The sequence below is a fragment of the Aquarana catesbeiana genome, linkage group LG10, assembly GCF_042186555.1.
Source record: "Aquarana catesbeiana isolate 2022-GZ linkage group LG10, ASM4218655v1, whole genome shotgun sequence".
Lineage (NCBI taxonomy): Eukaryota > Metazoa > Chordata > Amphibia > Anura > Ranidae > Aquarana > Aquarana catesbeiana.
In genome coordinates this window covers 124,331,454-124,353,999 of record NC_133333.1, presented here as the reverse complement: position 1 = coordinate 124,353,999, position 22,546 = coordinate 124,331,454, and the positions used below count along the sequence as shown (strand labels likewise).

At 45.5% G+C, this 22,546-nt stretch overlaps 1 protein-coding gene and 1 pseudogene across 1 annotated transcript in view; both read right to left on the bottom strand.

Annotated features, from left to right (window-relative positions):
- ARHGEF12 (Rho guanine nucleotide exchange factor 12) overlaps positions 1–22,546 on the bottom strand; it is a 441,882-nt gene that overhangs the window by 269,793 nt on the left and 149,543 nt on the right. The window contains exons 9-10 of the mRNA XM_073602566.1: positions 13,043–13,120; positions 11,989–12,108 (exon numbers count right to left, since the gene is read on the bottom strand). Of these exons, the coding sequence (XP_073458667.1) occupies positions 11,989–12,108; positions 13,043–13,120 (198 nt within the window). The remainder of the gene's footprint in view (positions 1–11,988; positions 12,109–13,042; positions 13,121–22,546) is intronic.
- LOC141111580 (5S ribosomal RNA) lies at positions 21,545–21,657 on the bottom strand (annotated as a pseudogene).

Sequence of the window (22,546 nt, the reverse complement as noted above, 5' to 3'; positions counted from 1 at the left end):
GCAACATTGAGAACCCACCCAAAAGAGGAATAAGAAACTTTGCAACCAAAACAAGCTTTCAAAGATGCCAAAACATCAAATTCGTAAAACTTGGTAAAAGTGTGCACAGACAACAAAGTTAGCCACCTTGTAAACTTGAGGCACAGATGCCTGATGTTAGAATGCCAAGGAGGCACAAATCGCTCGGGTAGTGTGTGCCCTAATGGGGAAAGGAGTAGACTGACCTTTAATGGCATTAGCCTGGGCGACCGTCTACCCGATCAATAGAGAAATAGTGGTAGAGGAAGCCACGAGGCCTCTTTGAATCAGTTTGTGAACCCAGTTGGCCACCCAACCCTGGAAACAGGCGAGGCAAACCTTCAATGCAGAGGCGGTGCGCTGGCAAGCTTGGCTAACAAAAAAGCCGATTGTGCGCAAAGGAGGGACCCTACTTGCACCGCAGCTCCTTCCAAACGACGACAAAACAAATTTGTCAAAATAGGCGGAGTAAGGAAAAACCTTACCAGAATGTGCCAGCTTGCGAGTACGAAAGGGGTCTGCCACCTCCACGGCTGCCCCAGAAGGATGCTCAATTTTTAAGGTTTCCCACACCTCAGTAATAACTGCAGACAGCCATGCCTTTTATTGCGTGGCAGCCAAGGCAAAATAATCATTCTCGCTATCAGAAGGATCAGGGACCGCATCCCATGATTCCACAGGAAAATTGAGACTCACTGCGACTGAACCAAACTCCAGCTTGGAATCATACGAGGGAGATGGGGTGAGTGGGGGGGTTTCTTACTTGCTTGTGACCGAATGACTCAAGGACCACCAAAAATGCACCCAAGGGAATAGAAGAAATGCTCCTTAGACTCCATGTGTGGGCATTCCTTCCCAGACCAGGCACCACCAGGACCAAAATCCACGAATAGGAAGATGAAAACCACCCCTAAGGGGCAGTGGCAGAGAGAGGGAGACCTCAGTAGGACTCGCCACCAAACCAAGGTCGACTGAGAGCAGTGCTGTGTACAGCCATAGCAGAGGAAGACCTCCTATAAGTGCTCCGAGTTGGTCCAAGCCAAAAGGAAACCTCACCCCCACATTAAATGCCCAGTGCTAGGGCCCCAAAAATGGCCACTGTCACACAGCTATACAAACATGGCCATCACGCAGCTATACAAACATTGCTGCCACACGTTCCCTGCCAAAACAGGGGAACCCTGCACTTCCCTACCAGCCACTTCCGCCACTTGGTCAGGGAAATGCCCAAGCCTGCCCAGGGGCCAGTGAGAGCCCTGCTGACCCAGGCCAGGACACCAGGCAGGTGGGAAAGAGGATGCGAGGTGGGAGTGGAGGGAGGACGGGGCCCAGCAACCCAAGTCTAGAGAGGAGGAGGAGAACCCGCAAAGCCAACCGCCCCAAGGAGCACCCACAGTCCACCATCATGCCTGAGGAAGGGGGGGAGCATTTACCTACCAACCACTTTTGAGACAGCACCACCTCCCACCAACAAAGAATGTTTTAATGCCAAACGTGAGAACATGGATTAATGCCCATGCAAACTGTTGCTTTTTACTGCATTTTTGATGCTGCTATACATCTGTAGGAGAAAAACAAACATCAAGAGCATACAATGTGCATGAGGCCTTTACTGCTATCTAAAGCCGGTATCTTATAAACAAACTGGGTGCAAAGTAAACCCCACTCTATCCCCCGCAGGGTCATCCGCAACCATTTACCGAAACATACATAAGTACACACACACACTATGCCAGTCCCAAAATAAATGTTTTGGCTTCAGTAACATGCTTTAAAAATAGGATTTTTAAAATACAGCTTACCTGTAAAATACTTTTCTTGGGAATTCATCATGGGACACAGATTTGATAATTACTTAGTGGGTTAGATTGGCAAGCCTAATTACAAGGCGAGTTCTTCCCTTATATAACTCCTCCCATATGGAGAGTACCTCAGTTTTGTAACAAAGCAATAAAGGGGCGGGAACTCTGTATCCCGTGATGTATTCCCAAGAAAAGGATTTTACAGGTAAGCTGTAGTTAAAAAATCCTATTTTCTTGTCCACACATCACGGGACACAGAGACTTGATAATTACTTAGTGGGATGTCCTATAGCAATGCCCAAATTGAGGGGAGGAAGAGACAGATCAGAAAAAAAACAGACCGCCAACGGACTAGAGGAACTATACTGCTGCCTGCAGCACACTGCGCCCAAAGGCAGAATCCTCATGCCCTCTTACATCCACCTGATAGAATCTAGTGAATGTATGGACTGAAGACCAAGTTGCAGCCTTGCAGATCTGAGCCATGGAGGCCTGGTGATGCACTGCCCATGAAGCACTAACCGCTCTAGTAGAGTGCGCTTTACCCTGAAAAGGAGGAACTTTCTTCTTTACACCATAAACCTGAATAATAACCTATCGAATCCGCTAGAGATAGTAGATTTCAATGCTGCCTGGCCCTTTTTGGGGCTCTCTGGCAGAATAAAGAGACAATCAGTCTTTCGTATCTGAGCGGTTGCCTGCAGATAGATACTGACTGCTCTCACAACATCTAAAGAGTGTAACTACTCTTCTTCCGCGGACTGCAGATCTGGAAAAAAGGACGGTAGGACCACATTTTGATTGGGATGGAATCCTGAAACCACTTTAGGCAGAAATGTCGGGTGAGGGCGCAACACCACCCTGTCTTTGTGTATAATCAAATATGGCTCTTTACAAGAAAGAGCTGCTAATTCGGACACCCTTCTAGCCGAGGATATGGCTAACAGAAACACCAACTTCTTTGTTAATAGATTTAAATAAGCTTGGTGCAATGGTTCAAGAGGTTGTTCCTGTAAAACAGACAAAACCAAATTCAGATCCCATTGGCACGCAGGAGGCTTAACTGGTGGATTCAAGCGTAGTGCTCCCTGAACAAAGGCCCGTACGAGGGAATGAGGGGCATGCGGTTTTTGAAAGAATACTGACAAGGCCGAGATCTGGCCCTTGATAGTACTCAAGGCCAGCTTCATTTCTATGCCTAATTGGAGAAAGGCAAGAATTCTGCTAATGGCATACTTTCTAGGATGCCACCCTCTGGATTCACACCAGGAAACATATGCCTTCCAGATTCTGTAGTAGATGAGCCTGGAAGCCGGCTTCCTAGCATTAACCAGGGTGGACAGGACTGGCCCCGAGAGGCCATGACACTTTAAAATGTGGGTCTCAACCGCCAAATTTAGACTTTGTAAGGCAGGATGGAATATTGGACACTGTGAGAGTAGATCTGGGCGGAGCAGAAGAACCCAAGATCTTCCGTCTGCCATCTTTATGATCTCCGCATACCAAGGTCGCCTGGGTCAAGCCAGAGCCACCAGAATAACCGGCTTTCCTTCCCTTTTGACCCTCTGAAGGAATCGTGGGAGAAGTGGAACTGGAGGGAACGCATAGATCAGAGAGTATTGATCCCATGGAATCGTTTAGGCATCTTATCCTTGTGCTAGTGGATCCTTTGTTCTTGACACAAAGTTGTCCAGTTTCTAGTTGAACCTGGAGGCCAACAGGTCCACATCCGGGGTACCCCATTTTTGACATATGGCCTGAAATATGTTGGGGTGTAGAGACCATTCTCCTGGGCACAGCAGCTGGCGACTCAGGAAATACGCCTGCCTATTTTCTACCCCTGGGATGAAGACCACAGACAGGCAAGGAACATGTCTCTGCCCATGAAAAAAAATGTGATTTTTGGGCATCCAGACACTTGGTGCCCCCTTGGTAATTGACATATGCCACAGCCATAGCATTGTCGGACTGTATCTGGACAGGACAACCCTGCAACCTGCAAGTCCAGACCTTGAGGGCTAGTCGAATTGCCTGAATCTCCAGAATGTTGATGGGCAAGAGCCTTTCGGCTCTGGACCATCTTCCTTGGCTGGAAGCTTCTTCCAGAACCGCTCCCCAGCCTATTAGGCTGGCATCTGTGGTTACCACTTCCAAAGTAACTGGAACAAAAGATTTTCCTTTTAACAGATTCTTGGTCAGCAGCCACCAATTTAGGCTCTGGCGTACCCAAGGAGACAGGCACATTGGGAGATCCAAGGCTTGTACCCTCTTGCTCCCGGCAGAGAGGATGCTGCTCTGCAAAGGCCTTGAGTGAAACTGAGTGTAAGGGACAGCCTCGAAAGGGGCCACCATCTTCCCTAATAGTCTCATACATAGCCGAATGGATGGAATCTTCCTTGCCATGATTACCCGGACCAAATCTTTTATGGATTGAGAGTAAAAATACTCTGCTTTGGACTGTGTCTATGACCATGCCCAGATACTCCAGCCTTTTTAGGGGCTTTAAGGAAGATGTTTCTAGATTGAGGACCCAGCCTAGGTACTGTAAGTACTCCACTGTGCCGAGCACACTGTGGTCTAAGCGTGCTACAGACTGTTCAACAAGAAGCAAATCGTCCAGATAAGCCAGGGGTCTTCAAACTACTGCCCGCGGGCCACATGCGGCCCGCCGAGGACATTTATCCGGCCCAATCCACTCAGGGCCGGATTCCCGACAATCCAGGCTCGGGCAGGGGCCAGGTTGGCTCGGCTTCGGCAGGGAGCATATCCGCTCCGCTCCGCTCAAGCCGCCTCCCCCACACCAGTAATGGAGTGCTCCGTGTGCCGCGCTGCATGCTGGGAAGTGTAGTTCCCAGCACAGTCCCGCACGGAGACAGGAGGCGCGAAGAGTGACAGAGAGAGCGGAGGCTTCAAGCAACAGCCTACGAACAAGTGAGGACCCCACTGTCCCCCTGTCCACCCCTCTGTCCCCCAGTCCACCAGTCCACCCCACTGTCCCCCAGTCCACCCCACTGTCCCCCAGTCCACCCCACTGTCCCCCTGTCCCCCCTCTGTCCACCCCTCTGTCCCTCTGTCTCCCTGTCCCCCCTCTGTCCCCCTGTCCACCCCTCTGTCCCCCTGTCCCCCCCTCTGTCCCCCTGTCCACCCCACTGTCCCCCTGTCCCCCCTCTGTCCACCCCTCTGTCCCCCTGTCCACCCCACTGTCCACCCCACTGTCCCCCTGTCCACCCCACTGTCCCCCTGTCCACCCCACTGTCCCCCTGTCCACCCCACTGTCCACCCCTCTGTCCCCCTGTCCACCCCTCTGTCCTCCTGTCCACCCCACTGTCCCCCCCTCTGTCCACCCCACTGTCCATCCCACTGTCCCCCTGTCCACCCCACTGTCCCCCTGTCCATCCCACTGTCCCCCTGTCCACCCCACTGTCCCCCTGTCCTCCCCTCTGTCCCACTGTCCACCCCACTGTCCCACTGTCCACCCCACTGTCCCACTGTCCACCCCACTGTCCCACTGTCCACCCCACTGTCCCACTGTCCACCCCACTGTCCCACTGTCCACCCCACTGTCCACCCCACTGTCCACCCCACTGTCCACCCCACTGTCCACCCCACTGTCCCCCTGTCCACCCCTCTGTCCCCCTGTCCACCCCTCTGTCCCCCTGTCCACCCCTCTGTCCCCCTGTCCACCCCTCTGTCCCCCTGTCCACCCCTCTGTCCCCCTGTCCACCCCTCTGTCCCCCTGTCCATCCCTCTGTCCCCCTGTCCATCCCCCTGTCCATCCCTCTGTCCCCCTGTCCACCCCTCTGTCCACCCCACTGTCCCCCCCTCTGTCCACCCCACTGTCCCCCTGTCCACCCCACTGTCCCCCTGTCGTCCCCCTGTCCACCCCTCTGTCCCCCTGTCCATCCCACTGTCCCCCTGTCCACCCCACTGTCCCCCTGTCCACCCCACTGTCCCCCTGTCCACCCCACTGTCCCCCTGTCCACCCCCACTGTCCCCCTGTCCACCCCCACTGTCCCCCTGTCCACCCCCACTGTCCCCATGTCCACCCCTCTGTCCCCCTGTCCACCCCTCTGTCCCCCTGTCCCCCTGTCCACCCCTCTGTCCATCCCACTGTCCATCCCTCTGTCCCCCTGTCCATCCCCTATATATATTATTATTTATTATTCATTCTTTTATTCTTTTGCACTACAAAAAAGATGTGTGCATAGGAATTTAGGAATTAGTTTATATTTTTTTAAAACTATAGTGCGGCCCCCCAACAGTCTGAGGGACCGTGAACTGGCCCCCTCTCTAAAAAGTTTGAGGACCCCTGAGATAAGCTGTCACTGTTATGCCCTGAGCCTTTAGTTTTACCAAGGGTGGGGCTAGAATTTTTGTGAACACTCGAGGTGCTGTAGCAAGACCGAAAGGTAGGGCCACAAATTGGAAGTGGCGCTTATCCACCGCAAACCTCAGAAATCTTTGGTGAGCGGGAAATATTGGCACATGTAAATATGCATCTTTGATGTCTATTGATGCCAAGAATTCTCCCCCCTGAAAGGTGGAAACTACTGAGCGGATTCCATGTGGAAAGAATGAATGTCTAAAAACTGATTCAGGTCTTTTAGATCTAGAATAGGTCTGACATCCCTGTTTGGTTTTGGAAACGTAAAGAGGTCTGAGTAGAACCCCGAGCCTTGCTCCTCTGGGGTCACCTCTATAATCACGCCTTGGAATAGTAGACGTTCTAAGGCCAGAAACAAGGGTCTTCTTTTTTCTGGATCCTTGGAGACTCTTGACCTTAGGAAGCGAGAAGGCGGGAACTCCCCGAACTCCAGCTTGTAGCCCGGAGACACCGTGGAGGTTACCCATCTGTCCTGAATCTCTTCCCGCCAGGCACCTGCAAACTGCAGCAGCCTTCCCCCCACTCAGCTGAGCGGGGGGCGTCCCTTCATAGGGAGGTTTTGGGGTTCTGCTTAACAGATCTTGAACCCCAAGACTCCTTTTGCCCTTGGACCTTTCCCCTAGTATTTGATTGGGGAGGCCGTCGCCACTGCCTGGAGGACAAGGCTCCAGGGGCTGGGGACAGAGAACGTCTAAATGTGGGAGGTTTACTCTTTCTTTTGACCGGTAACAATGTGGTTTTACCCGCGGGAATCTTCTGGATGTATTTGTCCAGGTCATCCCCAAACAGGCGTTCCCCATAAAACGGGAACGCAGTCAAATATCTTTTGCACAAAGCTTCAGCTGCCCAATGCTTAAGCCAAAGGGCCCTATGCATGTGTACAAGCAGGAGGGAAAGGCGGGATGCTTGCTGAACAGAATCCATAATGGCATCAACCGCAAAACATAAGGCCTTAGGAAGGTTTGCAAAACCTCACCCTCCTCAGTGGGGAGGAGGTTAAGTACCTGCTTCATTTGTTCCTTGAAGAACTGGCACATGCCGATTGCTGCAACCGTGGGCTGGACCACAGTGCCAGCCATAGAAAAGGAGGCTTTAAAAAAAGTTTCCAACTTCTTATCAGTTGGATCCTTAAACCCCTGAGCATTGTCCACAGGACAGGTCAGGCTTTTATTCACACAATAAATATCCGCACCTATTGCTGGCACCTCCCATTTTTTGGTGAATTTTTCCTCCACCGGATAAAGCATAGAAAAACCTCTTAGGAGGAGAAAATAGTTTATCAGGGTGACCCCAGTCGTCATACAATTTCTCCAATAAGGGATGAAACGGGAAGGTATATGCAGCCTGTGGGGATTTCCGGGATCCCAGGGAGGAAACAGAGGATTTGGCAGCCTCAGCAAAGGGCAATCTATATGTGGTACGCACCAACTCAGTAAAGTATTGCACCTGTACTTTGAGGGCCTGGGAGGCAGAAGAGAGCTCTTCCCCTGAATCGCCCGACTGCTCATGATCCCCATCCGCAGATAGGGATATTTCATCATCAGAATGCTTATCCGATAGGGAACCTAAAGCAGAGGGAGGGGATCTACCCCTTTTTCTCCAACTCTTTAAGGAAGCTGTAATAAAAGTAGTAATCCTACCTTCCAAACCATTCAATGCAGCCTTTATATTGTCTTCAGTGACATATACAGGGACTGTAACATTGGGAGAGGCTGCAAAGCCTGACAGGGGCACAGACTCATCCTGTGAGGCTGCCTCCAGTCTTTCGGGGGGATGGAATCCTGCAGGCATGCCCAGAACACCTAGAAGTAGGCAGTGATCTTTTAGTGCCTTTTTTTACTTCCCCCTGAAGCACTCTTACATGAAGACATAGCCCTAAGCTGCAAAGCAGAGGTACTAGTACAAATGCAATCACTGCTGTGCCCTGGTCTTACAATATAAACATTAGCTCAGTCTGCACAACCTGACGCCGAGTAGGTGTCTTAGGTATGCCTAGATCCGAATCCACTGAGATGCTTACTGCCCACAGCTCTGTGTCCCACTGCTTACAGGAGCTCTGGCATACTGGTCTTTAAACATAGACGCTTCAGGCCTGCGCACTGGTACGGTGTGCACGGCTCCGCAATCATGCCCCCCCCCCCCTCCTTCCCCACCAAAAAATCACCATAAAAGTGTGCCCCCTGCGCGCGCGTAGGACTAACATGGCGGCGGCCGAGGGTGAGAAAGGGGATTCCCTGAGAACTGCGCGGGACCCCCGGACAGCGTGGGATCCCCCCTCTTCTATATTATGTGGCAGAGCCTGCAGCGGAGGAGGTGAGCAGCTTCTTATACCAGCTTCACTGAGTATGTATCCTGGATGGCATGCAAGTATACACCAGGTATGTCCTTCCTCCCTCTAGTGGCGGAAACCAGGTAAGACATACAACTACTTAAAAGACGATAATCCATAATGTGTATACTTCAGGATTGTCTTCACTTACCTTATCCCCGCCGCAGGACTGCTGTTAACAGACAGATCCAACCTTCACTCATCATGGCGGGTAGCGTTGTGCCAACCTTCAGGGTTCTGGGTTCCTACTCACAGGATCCTCATCCCTGGACCTGTAGAAGACACTGCCAGAAAAACTTTTCATGCACTTAATTTGTGCACCAAAGCACTGGATCCCAGAGCCCAGTCCTCAAAGAGAGACATTACAGGCAAAACCTCAATTCTCTACACACGAGGCCCGGGTACCATCCATCTTAGGCGTATATTGGCCTGAGGTATGGATCCGGTTGTATAGCTCCTAGGCCCCCCACAGAGACCATCAAGCAAAGCTTTCTTCTTAGCACATCTTCTAGCGTGACCAACCACCTTAGACACTGGCGAAAAAACTGAGGTACTCTCCATATGGGAGGGGTTATATAGCGGAGGAACTCGCCTTGTAATTAGGCTTGCCAGTGTCCAAACACCTGATGGTGACCATCTAACCCACTAAGTAATTATCAAGTCTCTGTGTCCCGTGATGTGTGAACAAGAAAAAGCATTACCATAAAGAAAAAAAAAAAAGAAGTACACAGCATATTAAACAAAGTTCTCGGTGATAGAAAATTAAATCACACTGAAATGGCCTTGTGATAGTACTCACAATCAAACTTAAAGGGCCTAGTAATCTCAAAATGTTCATAACCAAAGTACTATTTTTATCAGGGTTGTCATGGTAAAGAAAATGGACAGAATTAAGCAGAATTCTAAAAAGTACATGTCATACAATGCTGAGCAGTACTGTATATACGAAAATTTATAAAAGGGTGCCAATGCATGGCTCAGTCTTTGCAAGTGATCACCGGCTTTCCACATGACTTGCAATAACCACGTAGAGGTCCCATGAGGGCGATTCTGAGTGCCTGCAATGACTGGAAATTGCCTCACACAATTTCAACCTTGCTAAAAATCACTGTAAGTGGTTGAAGATTGTTTCATTTTCTTTGGATTAAAAGGAATATGTCTTTACTGCACTGATGTTGGATTACAGCATATCCCAGCAGTGCAAAAATTTAGCTGCCCTATAGAACACTAATACCCACAATCTTTCATACTTCCACTGTTGACAGACTTTGCTGCTATGGTTCAAGAAAATGCAGCAGATTGACCTCCTCCAGTCACATGACTCTGTTCTCCCTCTGCAAGTGTTCACTGCTGTGGAATGCAAAGACCATGACGTAGGACATCGCTGTTATGCATCTTGAGTGTTTATAATTAAAATTTAAAATGCAGGCACAGCGCCAAGGGTTTAAAGAAATGTCCTGCATTTTGTAGAGTGAAAAGAATGCGAATAAACATAACTAATTTGAGGCCAAGGTCCTTGTTCCGAAGGGTCTTAAAGTTGATTTTGATTTGAATTGCTTTATTAGTGATAGAGGATTTTAGATTTATATCTCCTGTGGTTTAGAATACATTTTAAATAACTTTGTTCATTATTTTTATATTTAATTTGATTTTTGATTTTTCATTTAATTTTAATATATATTTTTTAATTGTCACATTCATTTATTAAATTTTTATATTTGGTGGTTCATTATTATTGCATAGATTTGTAAAGATGGCTGTGGTGTGGTATATTGTGGTTTGTATTCAATTTGTGGCAGTATGTATGAGGCAACTTGCGCTGTCATGTCCCCAGCAAATTTTGAGTAACCCCTTCCTGTGCACACTACTGTATATCACGTCGGGTAGCGTGATTGATTGCAGACAAGCTGTTCACGTTTGTACTAGGTGAAGGGGAGTATGTAGATCAGTGCAGTGATGCTGTAGCTCCACCTCTTACTGAGGAAGTCAACGCCCTGATGGACATGCATCTAGGGGGCAGAGCTTAGGCATTGATGTCACACTGCAGCCATCTCGAAAATTGGATGTTTGCAATGCCTTGCAGTTTGCACAAGCCGATTGTGCTTCACTTGTAAGTGTATCCATTACCTTTATATCATTAAATTACTGGAAATGGAGAGCACTAGATGTTACTTTTCTTTTACATATAAAATCCATTCGGGCAAGACAATCAGGGTTCTTGGAACCCTATTAAGGAGCCATTTACCTAAGGAGGTCTGTGTATCCATAGTATGCCATGTGTCACTTTCCCCAAAGGGGACAACTGCTGATTTTACTCTTATACGAGGTGAGTAGCCTGTGAAACTGGTGGTGGAGAGCACTCATCTTTGTCTCTACTTTGGGTGAATTGATTTACGGCAGGATTGTCTTCAAACATTATTTACACAAACTTTTGATACAATATTTTTTTGCAGTAGTGGATTTGTTTATTTATAATTGATATATTTATGTTATACACATTTTGACATATTTATTTAGTAGTACAGCACTGTTTTTTTTGGTTAAATATAACTAGACTGTAAAAATGGGTATATGCAATGCTGAAAATGTACAATTTATAAAGGTCCGCAAACATTAGCACAAAAGTCCATGTTTCTTTTCTGGAGTCACCCAAAGTGTATATCAGACTAGAGTGAATAATGATATCCTCCATCGAACATCAACACACCGGGCCTCTTACTCACAGCCTGGGATCTGATGTCAAGACGCTATATGCATGGCCATTTTGTGGGTTGGAAAAATCTCTTAGTTTTATACCTCATGACATGCTCGTTTTTATCGTTTTAAATGCGAGTACTCTGGAATTCTTTTTGGAAAAAATTATACAATGATTTGATATACGAGAACTCATTTTCTCTTATTTCTATACATGAACATGTGGATCTACCATTTGTGAGGGCTACATAAGATCCAGTTGCTTGTTGTCTTAGTAGAGACGTGACCAACCTGTGGATATACACTATGCCTGTTTGACCACCTATAATCTAGTGGTCCACTATTTGGGGTAAGAGGCCCAGTGTGCTGACGTTCAGTGGAGGATATCATTATTCACTCTAGTCTGTCTGATTTACACTTTGGGTCACTCCAGAAAAGAAACATGGACTTTTGTGCCAATGTTTGCGGACCTTTATATATTGTACATTTTCAGCATTACATATACCCATTTTTTCAGTGTTATTATTGTTACCTATAATTCTATGCTAGCTGCTCCTTAGAGTTTAAGCTCAGTGATTACTCTCTATAAATATAACTAGACCCCGAAGTAATTTTCTTTTCTGCACACTTTTTTTTTTTTGATGAACACATTGAAAGTTAAGAAATGACAATACCGTGTAAGGGTCCTAATATAAAAAAATTAACCACCGAGAATGCCAGCATAATCTTTAATTACCATGGTCATTCCCTCTATTACTCACCTGCATTGGAGACTTGGTTTTATCCAGCTGCTCCTGTAGCTGCTGTATGTGTTTCTTTGTGTCTTTGATATCCTTGTAAAGCCGTGTGGATGGGGAGTTGCTGTACTCCTCCTGGGAAGACTACAGGAGTAGACAAAACAGACAAAAAAATGTAATTTTTCTAACAGAAGAGCTCATTTTGAAAAAAATGTAAAGTTTAATCGAAGCAGGAAAGCACAGAAATCAGGAAAACCCCACCAAAAAAAACTTTGCCCTACTGTTTTATGTTATGCACACTGATCGCTCAGCTCTAGGAATATTCTCGGATTTATAAAAGTCTAGCATAGCTAAAATTCATATTTATTTGCATGTCAGTTACAAAACATGGGGCAATGTCCTTTATTTTGTCCAGAACTTGTTGCATGGCTTATTTAAAATGAAAAACTGGTTTACTAGAGGTCTAGAAAAGCATAATTAAAAAATGCACGATGCAACAATAGTTTAAGGCCTTGCTCACATGAGCTTCAGCCTGTAAGGCTTGGTTCACATATATGCAGTGCACTCTGAAATCGCACTCTGTTCATGCAATCTGCCCCCGGTGTCAATGTTACAAGCTGTAGCCCATGTGAACAAAGCCCCTGCAGGTCAAAGCAACAGGTTCACTATAGTGTGCCCTTCCGTAGTAGCACATACTGGATTTTTCTTCATCATCATTTTGGCTCAGCCATAGAGAGTGAGGAAAGTGAGGGAGTGGTAGTTGGCCAAGAATAAATACATGGCGTAGGCTGACAGTTAGTACTTTGAAAGTTCTGACTAAAGCAATTTTGGGCTTACACACTGTCTCGCTGCACCTATGTGACAGTCCTTGGTCAATCATCAGAATCCAAGGTTGTCACATCTGAGGAAAGGGAGTGAATCACCTACCTCAAGTACTGGATAATTTCTCTACACTTCCAGCAGCTGAATGAAGTGAAGGAGAGGTTAGTATGTACTCCTGGGAAGGGCAACATTAACTGAAACTGATTATTCTGCCTGCATGGGCAAAGCAGGTTTATATTTTATTGTCTATACTGACCTGTAATTGTTCTTTTTCCTGTTGTAACATTTTCTTTAGTATCATTAGTTTCTGGTTGTGCACAATATTGTTTTCCTCCTTATAAAGAAAAATAAAAAGTTATAATAACTGACATGCTATAAATTATCCTACATAACTAAATTAATCAGTAAATATCCCCACACTACTCGTATCGTTAAAAGGTAAATAAATCTTTGAATAGCAATTACCCCTAATGTGCAAAAACAAATAATAAACAAAAAAGTGCAGCACTCCTCCAAGTACCTGAACCAAATCAATATAATAGAGCAGTGATGGCGAAGACGTGGCACGCGTGCCGCCTCTGTGGGCACACCGTGACAATTGAGAATTACACTGTCAAAATCGTCTACACTGCGCCCGCGAACTACATCTCCCATAGTTCTCTGGGCTAGCGGTGATGTGTCTCAGTGGGCGTGACACAAGCGCGCCAAACGAGAGCACTGAAGACACGCCCCCCATTCTTTTTATCTGACGTCTCTTCATCTGACATTCCCTGCCGACACACCTCTTCATCGGCCGCACCGGAGCGCCCGGGAACTGACCCCACGCTGCAGCCCAGTGAGTTATTATCCACTTTCCGACCCGCCATAGCCGAAAGACGGCTACAGCGTGGTCGGCTTATTCTGGGAGGGCGTCCATGGACGTCCTCCCAGAATCTTGCACCTGCGCGCCCTACAGTGTGAGGGGAGAGGGGGAGGGAGAGAGATCGTTTGCAGAGTATGCAGTAGAGTAGACTACAGATCATACTCTGCAGTACTCTGCCCATACTGTGCAGTACTCTGCCCATATTCTGCCCATACTCTGCCCATACCCTGCAGTACTTTGAACCTGTGTCCTGGCCTATGGACAACAATGACAAGTAATGTTTTTTATTCCAGGCCTTTGTATCTACAGCGGACCCAGCAGAGCAGTGTCAGCGGTTTCACAGGACATTGGACAAAATCGTGAGTTGCTCTTCTACAAATCTTTGTTTATTATGTACCTTTTTTTGTGAAATGCCCATACTCTGCCCATACTCTGCAGTACTTTGAACCTGTGTCCTGGCCTATGGACAACAATGACAAATAATGTTTTTTATTCCAGGCCTGTGTATCTACAGCGGACCCAGCAGAGCGGTGTCAGCGGTTTCACAGGACATTGGACAAAATCGTGAGTTGCTCTTCTACAATTCTGTGTTTATTATGTACCTTTTTGTGAAATGCCCATACTCTGCCCATACTCTGCCCATACTCTGCAGTACTTTCAACCTGTGTCCTGGCCTATGGACAACAATGACAAATAATGTTTTTTATTGCAGGCCTGTGTATCTACAGCGGACCCAGCAGAACGGTGTCAGCGGTTGCACAGTACATTGGACAAAATCGTGAGTTGCTCTTCTACAATTCTGTGTTTATTATGTACCTTTTTTGTGAAATGCCCATACTCTGCCCATACTCTGCCCATACTCTGCAGTACTTTGAACCTGTGTCCTGGCCTATGGACAACAATGACAAGTAATGTTTTTTTATTCCAGGCCTTTGTATCTACAGCGGACCCAGCAGAGCGGTGACAGCGGTTTCACAGGACATTGGACAAAATCGTGAGTTGCTCTTCTACAAATCTTTGTTTATTATGTACCTTTTTTTGTGAAATGTCCATACTCTGCTCATAGTCTGCAGTACTTTGAACCTGTGTCCTGGCCTATGGACAACAATGACAAGTAATGTTTTTTATTCCAGGCCTGTGTATCTACAGCGGACCCAGCAGAGCGGTGTCGGCGGTTTCACAGGACATTGGACAAAATCGTGAGTTGCTCTTCTACAATTCTGTGTTTATTATGTACCTTTTTTGTGAAATGTTGCAGTAATAATTTTGGTATAGGTAGGTAGGTAGGTAGGGATAGATTTGTATTGGGTGCTTCATCCGTCTTTATTTTGTAAACTTTGTGTTTTTTGTAGATTTGAACACACAAAAATGAGTATATCAAAGAAAGCTAAATTTAAAAGAGATAGTGGAAGATCATTCCAAGAGGCCTGGACACAGTCATTTGGAGTGATTGGACGGAATGGGAAAGCGTTATGTGTTCTGTGTAGTGAAAGTGTTGTATCTCGCACATCAAGTGTCAGACGTCATTTTGATACCAACCACAAAAGTGTTGCCGAACTTGGTGAAGCTGAAAGAAAAGTTTCTTGATGGGAAATTGAGAAAATATCACTGCCAGTATCGTAGTTTTTGCAACTATCTTTCTAAAACAAATTATCTGGCAACTGCCAGCTTTGAAATTTCACTGTGCATTGCAAAACATGGTAAGCCCCTCTCTGATGGCGATTTTATCAAAACGGCCATGTTGGCTGTGAGTAATTCCCTTTTTCATGATTTCCCAAACAAGGACAAAATTAAGCAACGAATCTCTGAAATGCCACTTAGCAGAAATACTGTTAAAGATAGAGTCCTGCGTATGGCAAGTGATGTTAGTCAGCAGCTCACCACTGACTTACAAAAGGCAGCCTGTTACTCCATGTGCTTGGATGAAAGCACAGATATAAATAATCATGCAAGGCTAGCAGTAATTTTGCGTTATGCTGTTGGTGACACCATGAGAGAAGAGCTCATGAAACTTGTGTCTTTGCCTGGAAGAACACAAGGGATAGATATCTACAATGCTGTGATGGAGGCGTTTTTGTCACAAGACATAAGGCCAGAAAAAGTGGTTTCAGTTACTAGTGATGGAGCACCTTCCATGGTGGGGGTAACATCTGGTTTCATACAGTTTTTTGTTAAAGAAGCAAAGCATCCAGTCATTCAATTTCATTGTATTATACATCAAGAAGCTTTGTGCCAAGGAAAGCAGCAAAAAATTAGACGATATTCTCAAGGATGTCACAAAAATGGTGAATTACATCATGGCTCGTGCTCTTAATTTTCGACAATTTCAAGCACTTCTTGATGAGGTACAGGCACAGTATAATACTTTACTTATGTACAATAATGTACGGTGGCTAAGCAGGGGACGGGTCTTGGAGAGATTTGTAGCCTGCTTGGATGAAATTAGGCTGTTTATGAATGAAAAGGGGCAGGAATATCCACAGCTCACTGATATGACCTGGCTCACCAACCTCATGTTTTTTACCGATTTTACAATACACTTCAATGTACTGAACAAAAAACTGCAAGGTTTAGGGAAAACAGCAGAAAGGATGTTTTCTGATATCAGAACATTTGAGAGAAAACTGCAGGTTTTTGAAAGAGACCTTGAAAGTGGGCAGCTGAAATATTTTCCGAATCTAAAAATGCATTTGGAAAATTCTACAACATTTACAGACAATCCAAATCATCAAGAAATCTACAAGGAATTTTCGAGCACTATAGCAGTTGCAAAGGAGAATTTTAGTAACAGATTTCTACAGTTCCGTAAGATGGAGACAACCTTGTGTTTTCTTACGTCTCCAGATAAAACCAAGTGTGAAGAACTTGATCTTTCCTGCTTACACTGGTTAGATTTAGAAAATCTTTAAATGGAGCTACTGGAATTTCAAGAAAGCTCTATCTGGAAAAATAAATTCTATGACCTGCGTGCAACACTTGAGAAGATGGAGTGTGAAGGGATGACAGAGGACGGCGCAGTTGCTAGTTCGGAAAAAGAAATCCTTAAAGTGTAGAATTCCCTGCCAAATAATTTTAAGTCAATGAAAACACTTGGAATTCCTTTGCTTTCTTTGTTTGGGTCATCCTATGCTTGCGAGCAGTTGTTTTCAGCATTGAATTATATAAAATGTGATGCCAGAAATAGACTAACAGATGAACTAAGTGCTGTATGTGTTGCTCTCAAACTAACAGAGTATGAGCCAAGGTTTGAGAAGTTATCAGCATGCATACAACAGTAAAGATCACATTAATTACCAATGCCCCCAGCCAAGGCATCTTAAAAAATACCCAGCAAAGGCATCTTTAAAAATGCCTTTTGCTGGGCATTTTCAAAGATGCCTTTTGCTGGGCATTTTCAAAGATGCCTTTGCTGGGCATTTTCAAAGATGCCTTTGCTGGGCATTTTCAAAGATGCCTTTGCTGGGCATTTTCAAAGATGCCTTTGCTGGGCATTTTCAAAGATGCCTTTGCTGGGCATTTTCAAAGATGCCTTGGCTGGGCATTTTCAAAGATGCCTTGGCTGGGCATTTTCAAAGATGCCTTGGCTGGGCATTTTCAAAGATGCCTTGGCTGGGCATTTTCAAAGATGCCTTGGCTGGGCATTTTCAAAGATGCCTTGGCTGGGCATTTTTAAAGATGCCTTGGCTGGGAATTGGTAAAGATGGCTTGGCTGGGCATTGGTAAAGATGGCTTGGCTGGGCATTGGTAAAGATGCCTTTGCTGGGCATTTGTAAAGATTCCTTTGCTGGGCATTGGTAAAGATGGCTTGGCTGGGCATTGGTAAAGATGGCTTGGCTGGGCATTGGTAAAGATGCCTTTGCTGGGCATTGGTAAAGATGCCTTTGCTGGGCATTGGTAAAGATGCCTTTGCTGGGCATTGGTAAAGATGCCTTTGCTGGGCATTTGTAAAGATTCCTTTGCTGGGCTTTGGTAAAGATGCCTTTGCTGGGCATTGGTAAAGATGGCTTGGCTGGGCATTGGTAAAGATGGCTTGGCTGGGCATTTTCCAATACATGCACGTGTACAGTTTTTTGTTCAATAAAAAAAAATGTTTAATGGAAAGCTCTGTTATTGTGTTTTTCTTTTTAAACAAAAGCTGTTAATTAATTTGGACAACTATACGAGTTGTTTTTTTCTAAACTAAAACCTCGGTATTCAGGTTTAATTGCAGTGTTGGCACTTTGAAAAAAATAAGTCGGTTTGTGTTGCAGTTTGGGCACTCGGGCTCAAAAAGGTTCGCCATCACTGTAATAGAGTATTAATAGCCAACCCCCCCCCCCCCCCCCAAAACCAATTATGCTAAACCAAATAATCAATTTAAAATGTCCATTCATACAACAATACATGTCTTGTGGGCACAACATAATTCAACTCATGTGGCCATGCAATATGTAGAAAAAAAAATAGGATTTTTATAACAGCTTACCTGTAAATCGTTTTCTTTTGAAGTACATCAGGGGATTCAGAGCCATAGTAATTACTATGTGGGTTATAGTCCACCTTCAGGTGCTAGACACTGGCACACCCTAAACAGGAAGTTGCCTCCCTATATAACTCCTTCCATACTGGGAGCATCTCAGTTTTGTAGCAAAGCAATACATGTGTATACTAGAAAGAGGGGCGGGACCTCTGTGTCCTGTGATGTACTTCAAAAGAAAAGGATTTTACAGGTAAGCTGTTATAAAAATCCTATTTTCTTTAATCGTACATCATGGGACACAGAGCCATAGTAATTACTACGTGTGATGTACCAGAGCAATGCCAACTGAGGGGAGGGAGACACAACAAAAGTAGGGTACCATGAGATCAGAGGACTTATACTGCTGCCTGCAGTACACTGCGCCCAAAGGCGACATCCTCATGTCTTTTTACATCCACCTGATAGAATCTGGTAAATGTATGGATTGAAAACCAAGTTGCGGCCTTGCAGATGTGAGCCATGGAGGCTTGCTAATGCACTGCCCAGGAAGCACTAACGGCCCTAGAGGAGTGCATTTTGATTTGAGAGGGTAGAAAATACCTCTTTAAACCATAAGCTAGAACAATTATTTGTCGATTCCATTTAAAATAGTAGATTTCCATGCTGCCTGTCCTCTTTTAGGACCTTCAGGCAATCCGATCAAAACATCAGTTTTTCCGAATCTGAGCAGTCGTCTTTAAGTAGACTGCTCTCACCACATCAAGAGAATGTAGTGATTTTTCTTCCATAGAACAGGGTTCTGGAAAAAATGAAGATAGAACAATATCCTGGTTTAGATAAAAACCTGATACTACCTTTGGTAAAAAGTTAGGATGAGGTTAGAATTACTACCTTATCCTTGTGAATAATAATATGGCTCTTTACAAGAAAAAGCAGCCAATTCTGATACCGTTCTTGCAGCAGATATGGTTACCAGAAAAAATAGTTTCCTTGTCAAAAAAGGACCAAGGGAATCTGTCGTATCGGTCAAAAAAAAAAAAAAAAAAAAGTCTGTTTTGTAATGCCGCCCAAACTAAATTCAAGTCCCAAGGGTTCAGGGGTGACCTAACCGGGGATTAACCACTTCGCATCCAGGCCATTTCTGACACTGACACTACGCTCCTACATGTCAAAAATCATCATTTCTTTGCTATAAAATTAGATAGAACCCCCAAACATTATATATGTTTTTTTAGCAGATACCCTAGAGAATACAATGGCAGTCATTGCAACTTTTTATCTTGCACGGTATTTGCGCAGCAATTTTTCAAACGCGTTTTTTTTTTTTAAAAAACTGTTTCATGCTTTAAAAAAAAACAAAACAGCAAAGTTAGCCAAATTTTTTTGCATTGTGTGAAAGATGAAGTTACGCCGAGTAAATAGATACCTAACATGTCACGCTTCAAAATTGCACACGCTCGTGGAATGGCGCCAAACTTTGGTACTTAAAAATCCCCATAGGCGACGCTTTAACATTTTTTACTGGTTACATGTTTTGAGTTACAGAGGAGGTCTAGGGCCAAAATTATTGCTCTCGCTCTAACGTTCACGGCGATACCTCACATATGTGGTTTGAACACCGTTTTCATATGTGGGCGGGACTTACGTATGCGTTCGCTTCTGCGTGCGAGCTCACGGGGACAGGGGCGCTTTAAAATTTTTTTTTTTTTTTTATTGTTAATTTTACTTAAAAATTTTTATTTTTACATTTTAAAAAATTTTTTTTTTTTTTTGATCACTTTTATTCCTATTACAAGGAATGTAAACATCCCTTGTAATAGGAATATGACACGATCAGTCCTCTTTACAGTGAGATATGGGGTCAATAAGACCCCACATCTCACCTCTAGGCTGGGAAGCCTAAAATAAAAAAAAATAAATAAAACGATCGCCGCTTCACAGCTGAAGCGGCGCCGTTTTTTTGAATGCAGAGGCCGGGCGTGACGTCATAACATCGCGCCCGGCCTCCGAACGATCATACAGACTCCGGCGACCATCTGGTCCGCCGGAAATCTCTATGGTGAACATCCGGCGCTGGCGGATCCGCTATCTGACTCACCGATCGCTGAGGTGAGTCGGTAGTAGCACCGGAGGGCGGCGGGAGGGGGGGGACGTCCCCTCCCGCCGCCCGTAAGAACGATCAAGCGGCGGAACAGCCGCTATGATCGTTCTTATGGTGTACGGAATCGCCGGCTGAAAATGCCGGTATCTGAATGATGTCTGTAGCCTCAGACATCATTCAGATATAAGCCCCGAACGTTGAGGACGTCATATGACGTCCTCCCGATGTCAAGCGGTTAAGCCGCGTTACCCGCTGAATAAAGTTACGAACCAAAGAAAGCGAAGCAAGTGGTCCTTGAAATAATACAGATAAGGCCGAGACCTGTCCTTAGAAGCACTCAAGGCCAGCTTTATTTCTCACCCCCATCTGCAAAAAGTCAAGGATTCTACCTTTGACCTATTTCCTGGGGTGCAACCCCTGGTTTCACACCAGGAGACATGTGCTTCCCAGACTCCATAATATATAATTATGGAGGCCGGCTCCCTTGCATTAACCAAGATAGAAACCACTCAACCTGACAGCCCACGTTTATTCAGAGTGTGGGTCTCAATAGCCAAACTGTTAAATTTAGCATTTGTAAATTAGGATGGAATACCGGACCTTGCGAAAGAAGGTCTGGCCGTGGCAGTAGGGTCCATGGGTCCCCTACTGTCATCTTTACGATCTCTGCATACCAAGATTTCCTGGGCCCCACTGGGGGCCACAAGAATCACCGACTTCCCTTCCTGCTTGATCCTGCGAAAAAGTCACGGACACAGGCAGAATAGGAGGGAATGCATAAATCAGTGAGAACCGATTCCACGGGAATAGCAAGGCATCTGTTCCGCATGCTAGCGGATCCTTTGTTCTTGACACAAAGTTGATTTCTTTGTTGAACCTGGACATGAACAGATCTATGTCTGGGATCCCCCATCTTTGACATATTGACATGAAGATATCGGGGAGAAGGAACCATTCTCCCGGGAACAACTGCTGGCAACTCAAGTAGTCCGCCTGCCAATTTTCTATTCCTGGAATGAAGACCGCCGATAGGCAAAGTACATTGTTTTCTGCCCAAGATAGGCTATGATTCACCTTTCCCTGGGCCGCACAATTTTTTGTGCCCCCTTGGTGATTAATATAGGCCATTGCTGTGGCATAGACGGATTGAATCCTGGCAGGACAATACCGTAAACTGAACATTCAGGCCCTCAGAACCAAGTGCTCTGCCTGAATTTCTAGAATGATAATGGGCAAGGCCATTTCTGATCTGGGCCACTTCCGTGGTAACTGAAGGAGGGATTTTCCCCTTTGCAGAATTTTGGATACTAACATAAAATGAGGCTCCGTCGTACCCAGCCGACAGCACCTGGTATTTCCAGGTGGTCCATCCAGGTACTAACCAGGCCCGACCCTGCTTAGCCTCCAAAATCAGAGATTGGGCGCTTTCAGGGTGATGTGGCCGTAGGCTTTGGAGTCAGACACATTGGGAATCTAGAGCTTGAACCCTTTGTTCCAAGCCGATATGATACTGTTTTGCAGCAGTCTTGAATGAAACCGAGCATAAGGAACGGCCTCGAATGAAGCCACCATCTTTCCCAACAACATCATGCAAAGCTGAATAGAAGAATTCATCTTGCTTCGACCACCTAAATCAGTTCCTTCATGGCGCTGATCTTTGCCTGGAGCAAGAATACCCCTTTTCTGGGTGTATCTATGATCAGACCCAAGTATTTTAGCCTTTTTCATGGATTTAGAGAAGACTTCCACTAGGTTGAGAATCCGACCTAGATATTCCAGGTAGTTGAATGTGGTGACCATACCTTGGTCTAAGCGGGCTACCGACTGGACTATCAAGAACAGATCGTCCAGATAAACCATAATCGTTATACCTTGGGCCCTTAATCTTTGAATTTTAATTTTCCACTTTGAAAAGTAGATTTTACTAGCGTGCGAGGAAATAGGCATATGGAGGTATGACGCCAGAAGTTCCCCTCCTTGAAGGATGGAGATAACTGATGGATTGACTCCATGCAAAAAAAGAATGGTTATATTCAGGAATTGAATTTAAATTTTTGAGATTCAGAATGTCCATTTGGATTTAACCAAACCCCAACCTCTGCTCTTACCATGATCACTTTTTGCCAAAAGATGGTCCAATGCTTGAGAGAAAGACTTTTTTTTCTGGATCCTTAGGAACATTTGATCTGAGAAAACGAGGAGACAGGAACTCTTGGAACTCCAGTTTGTACCTTGGAGCTATTGAGGAAGTCCCCCATTCGTCTTGACACTCTTCCTGCCAGATCCTTGAGAACTGCAGAAGAATTCCCCCTATTGAGCGAGCAGGGGCGCCTCCTCA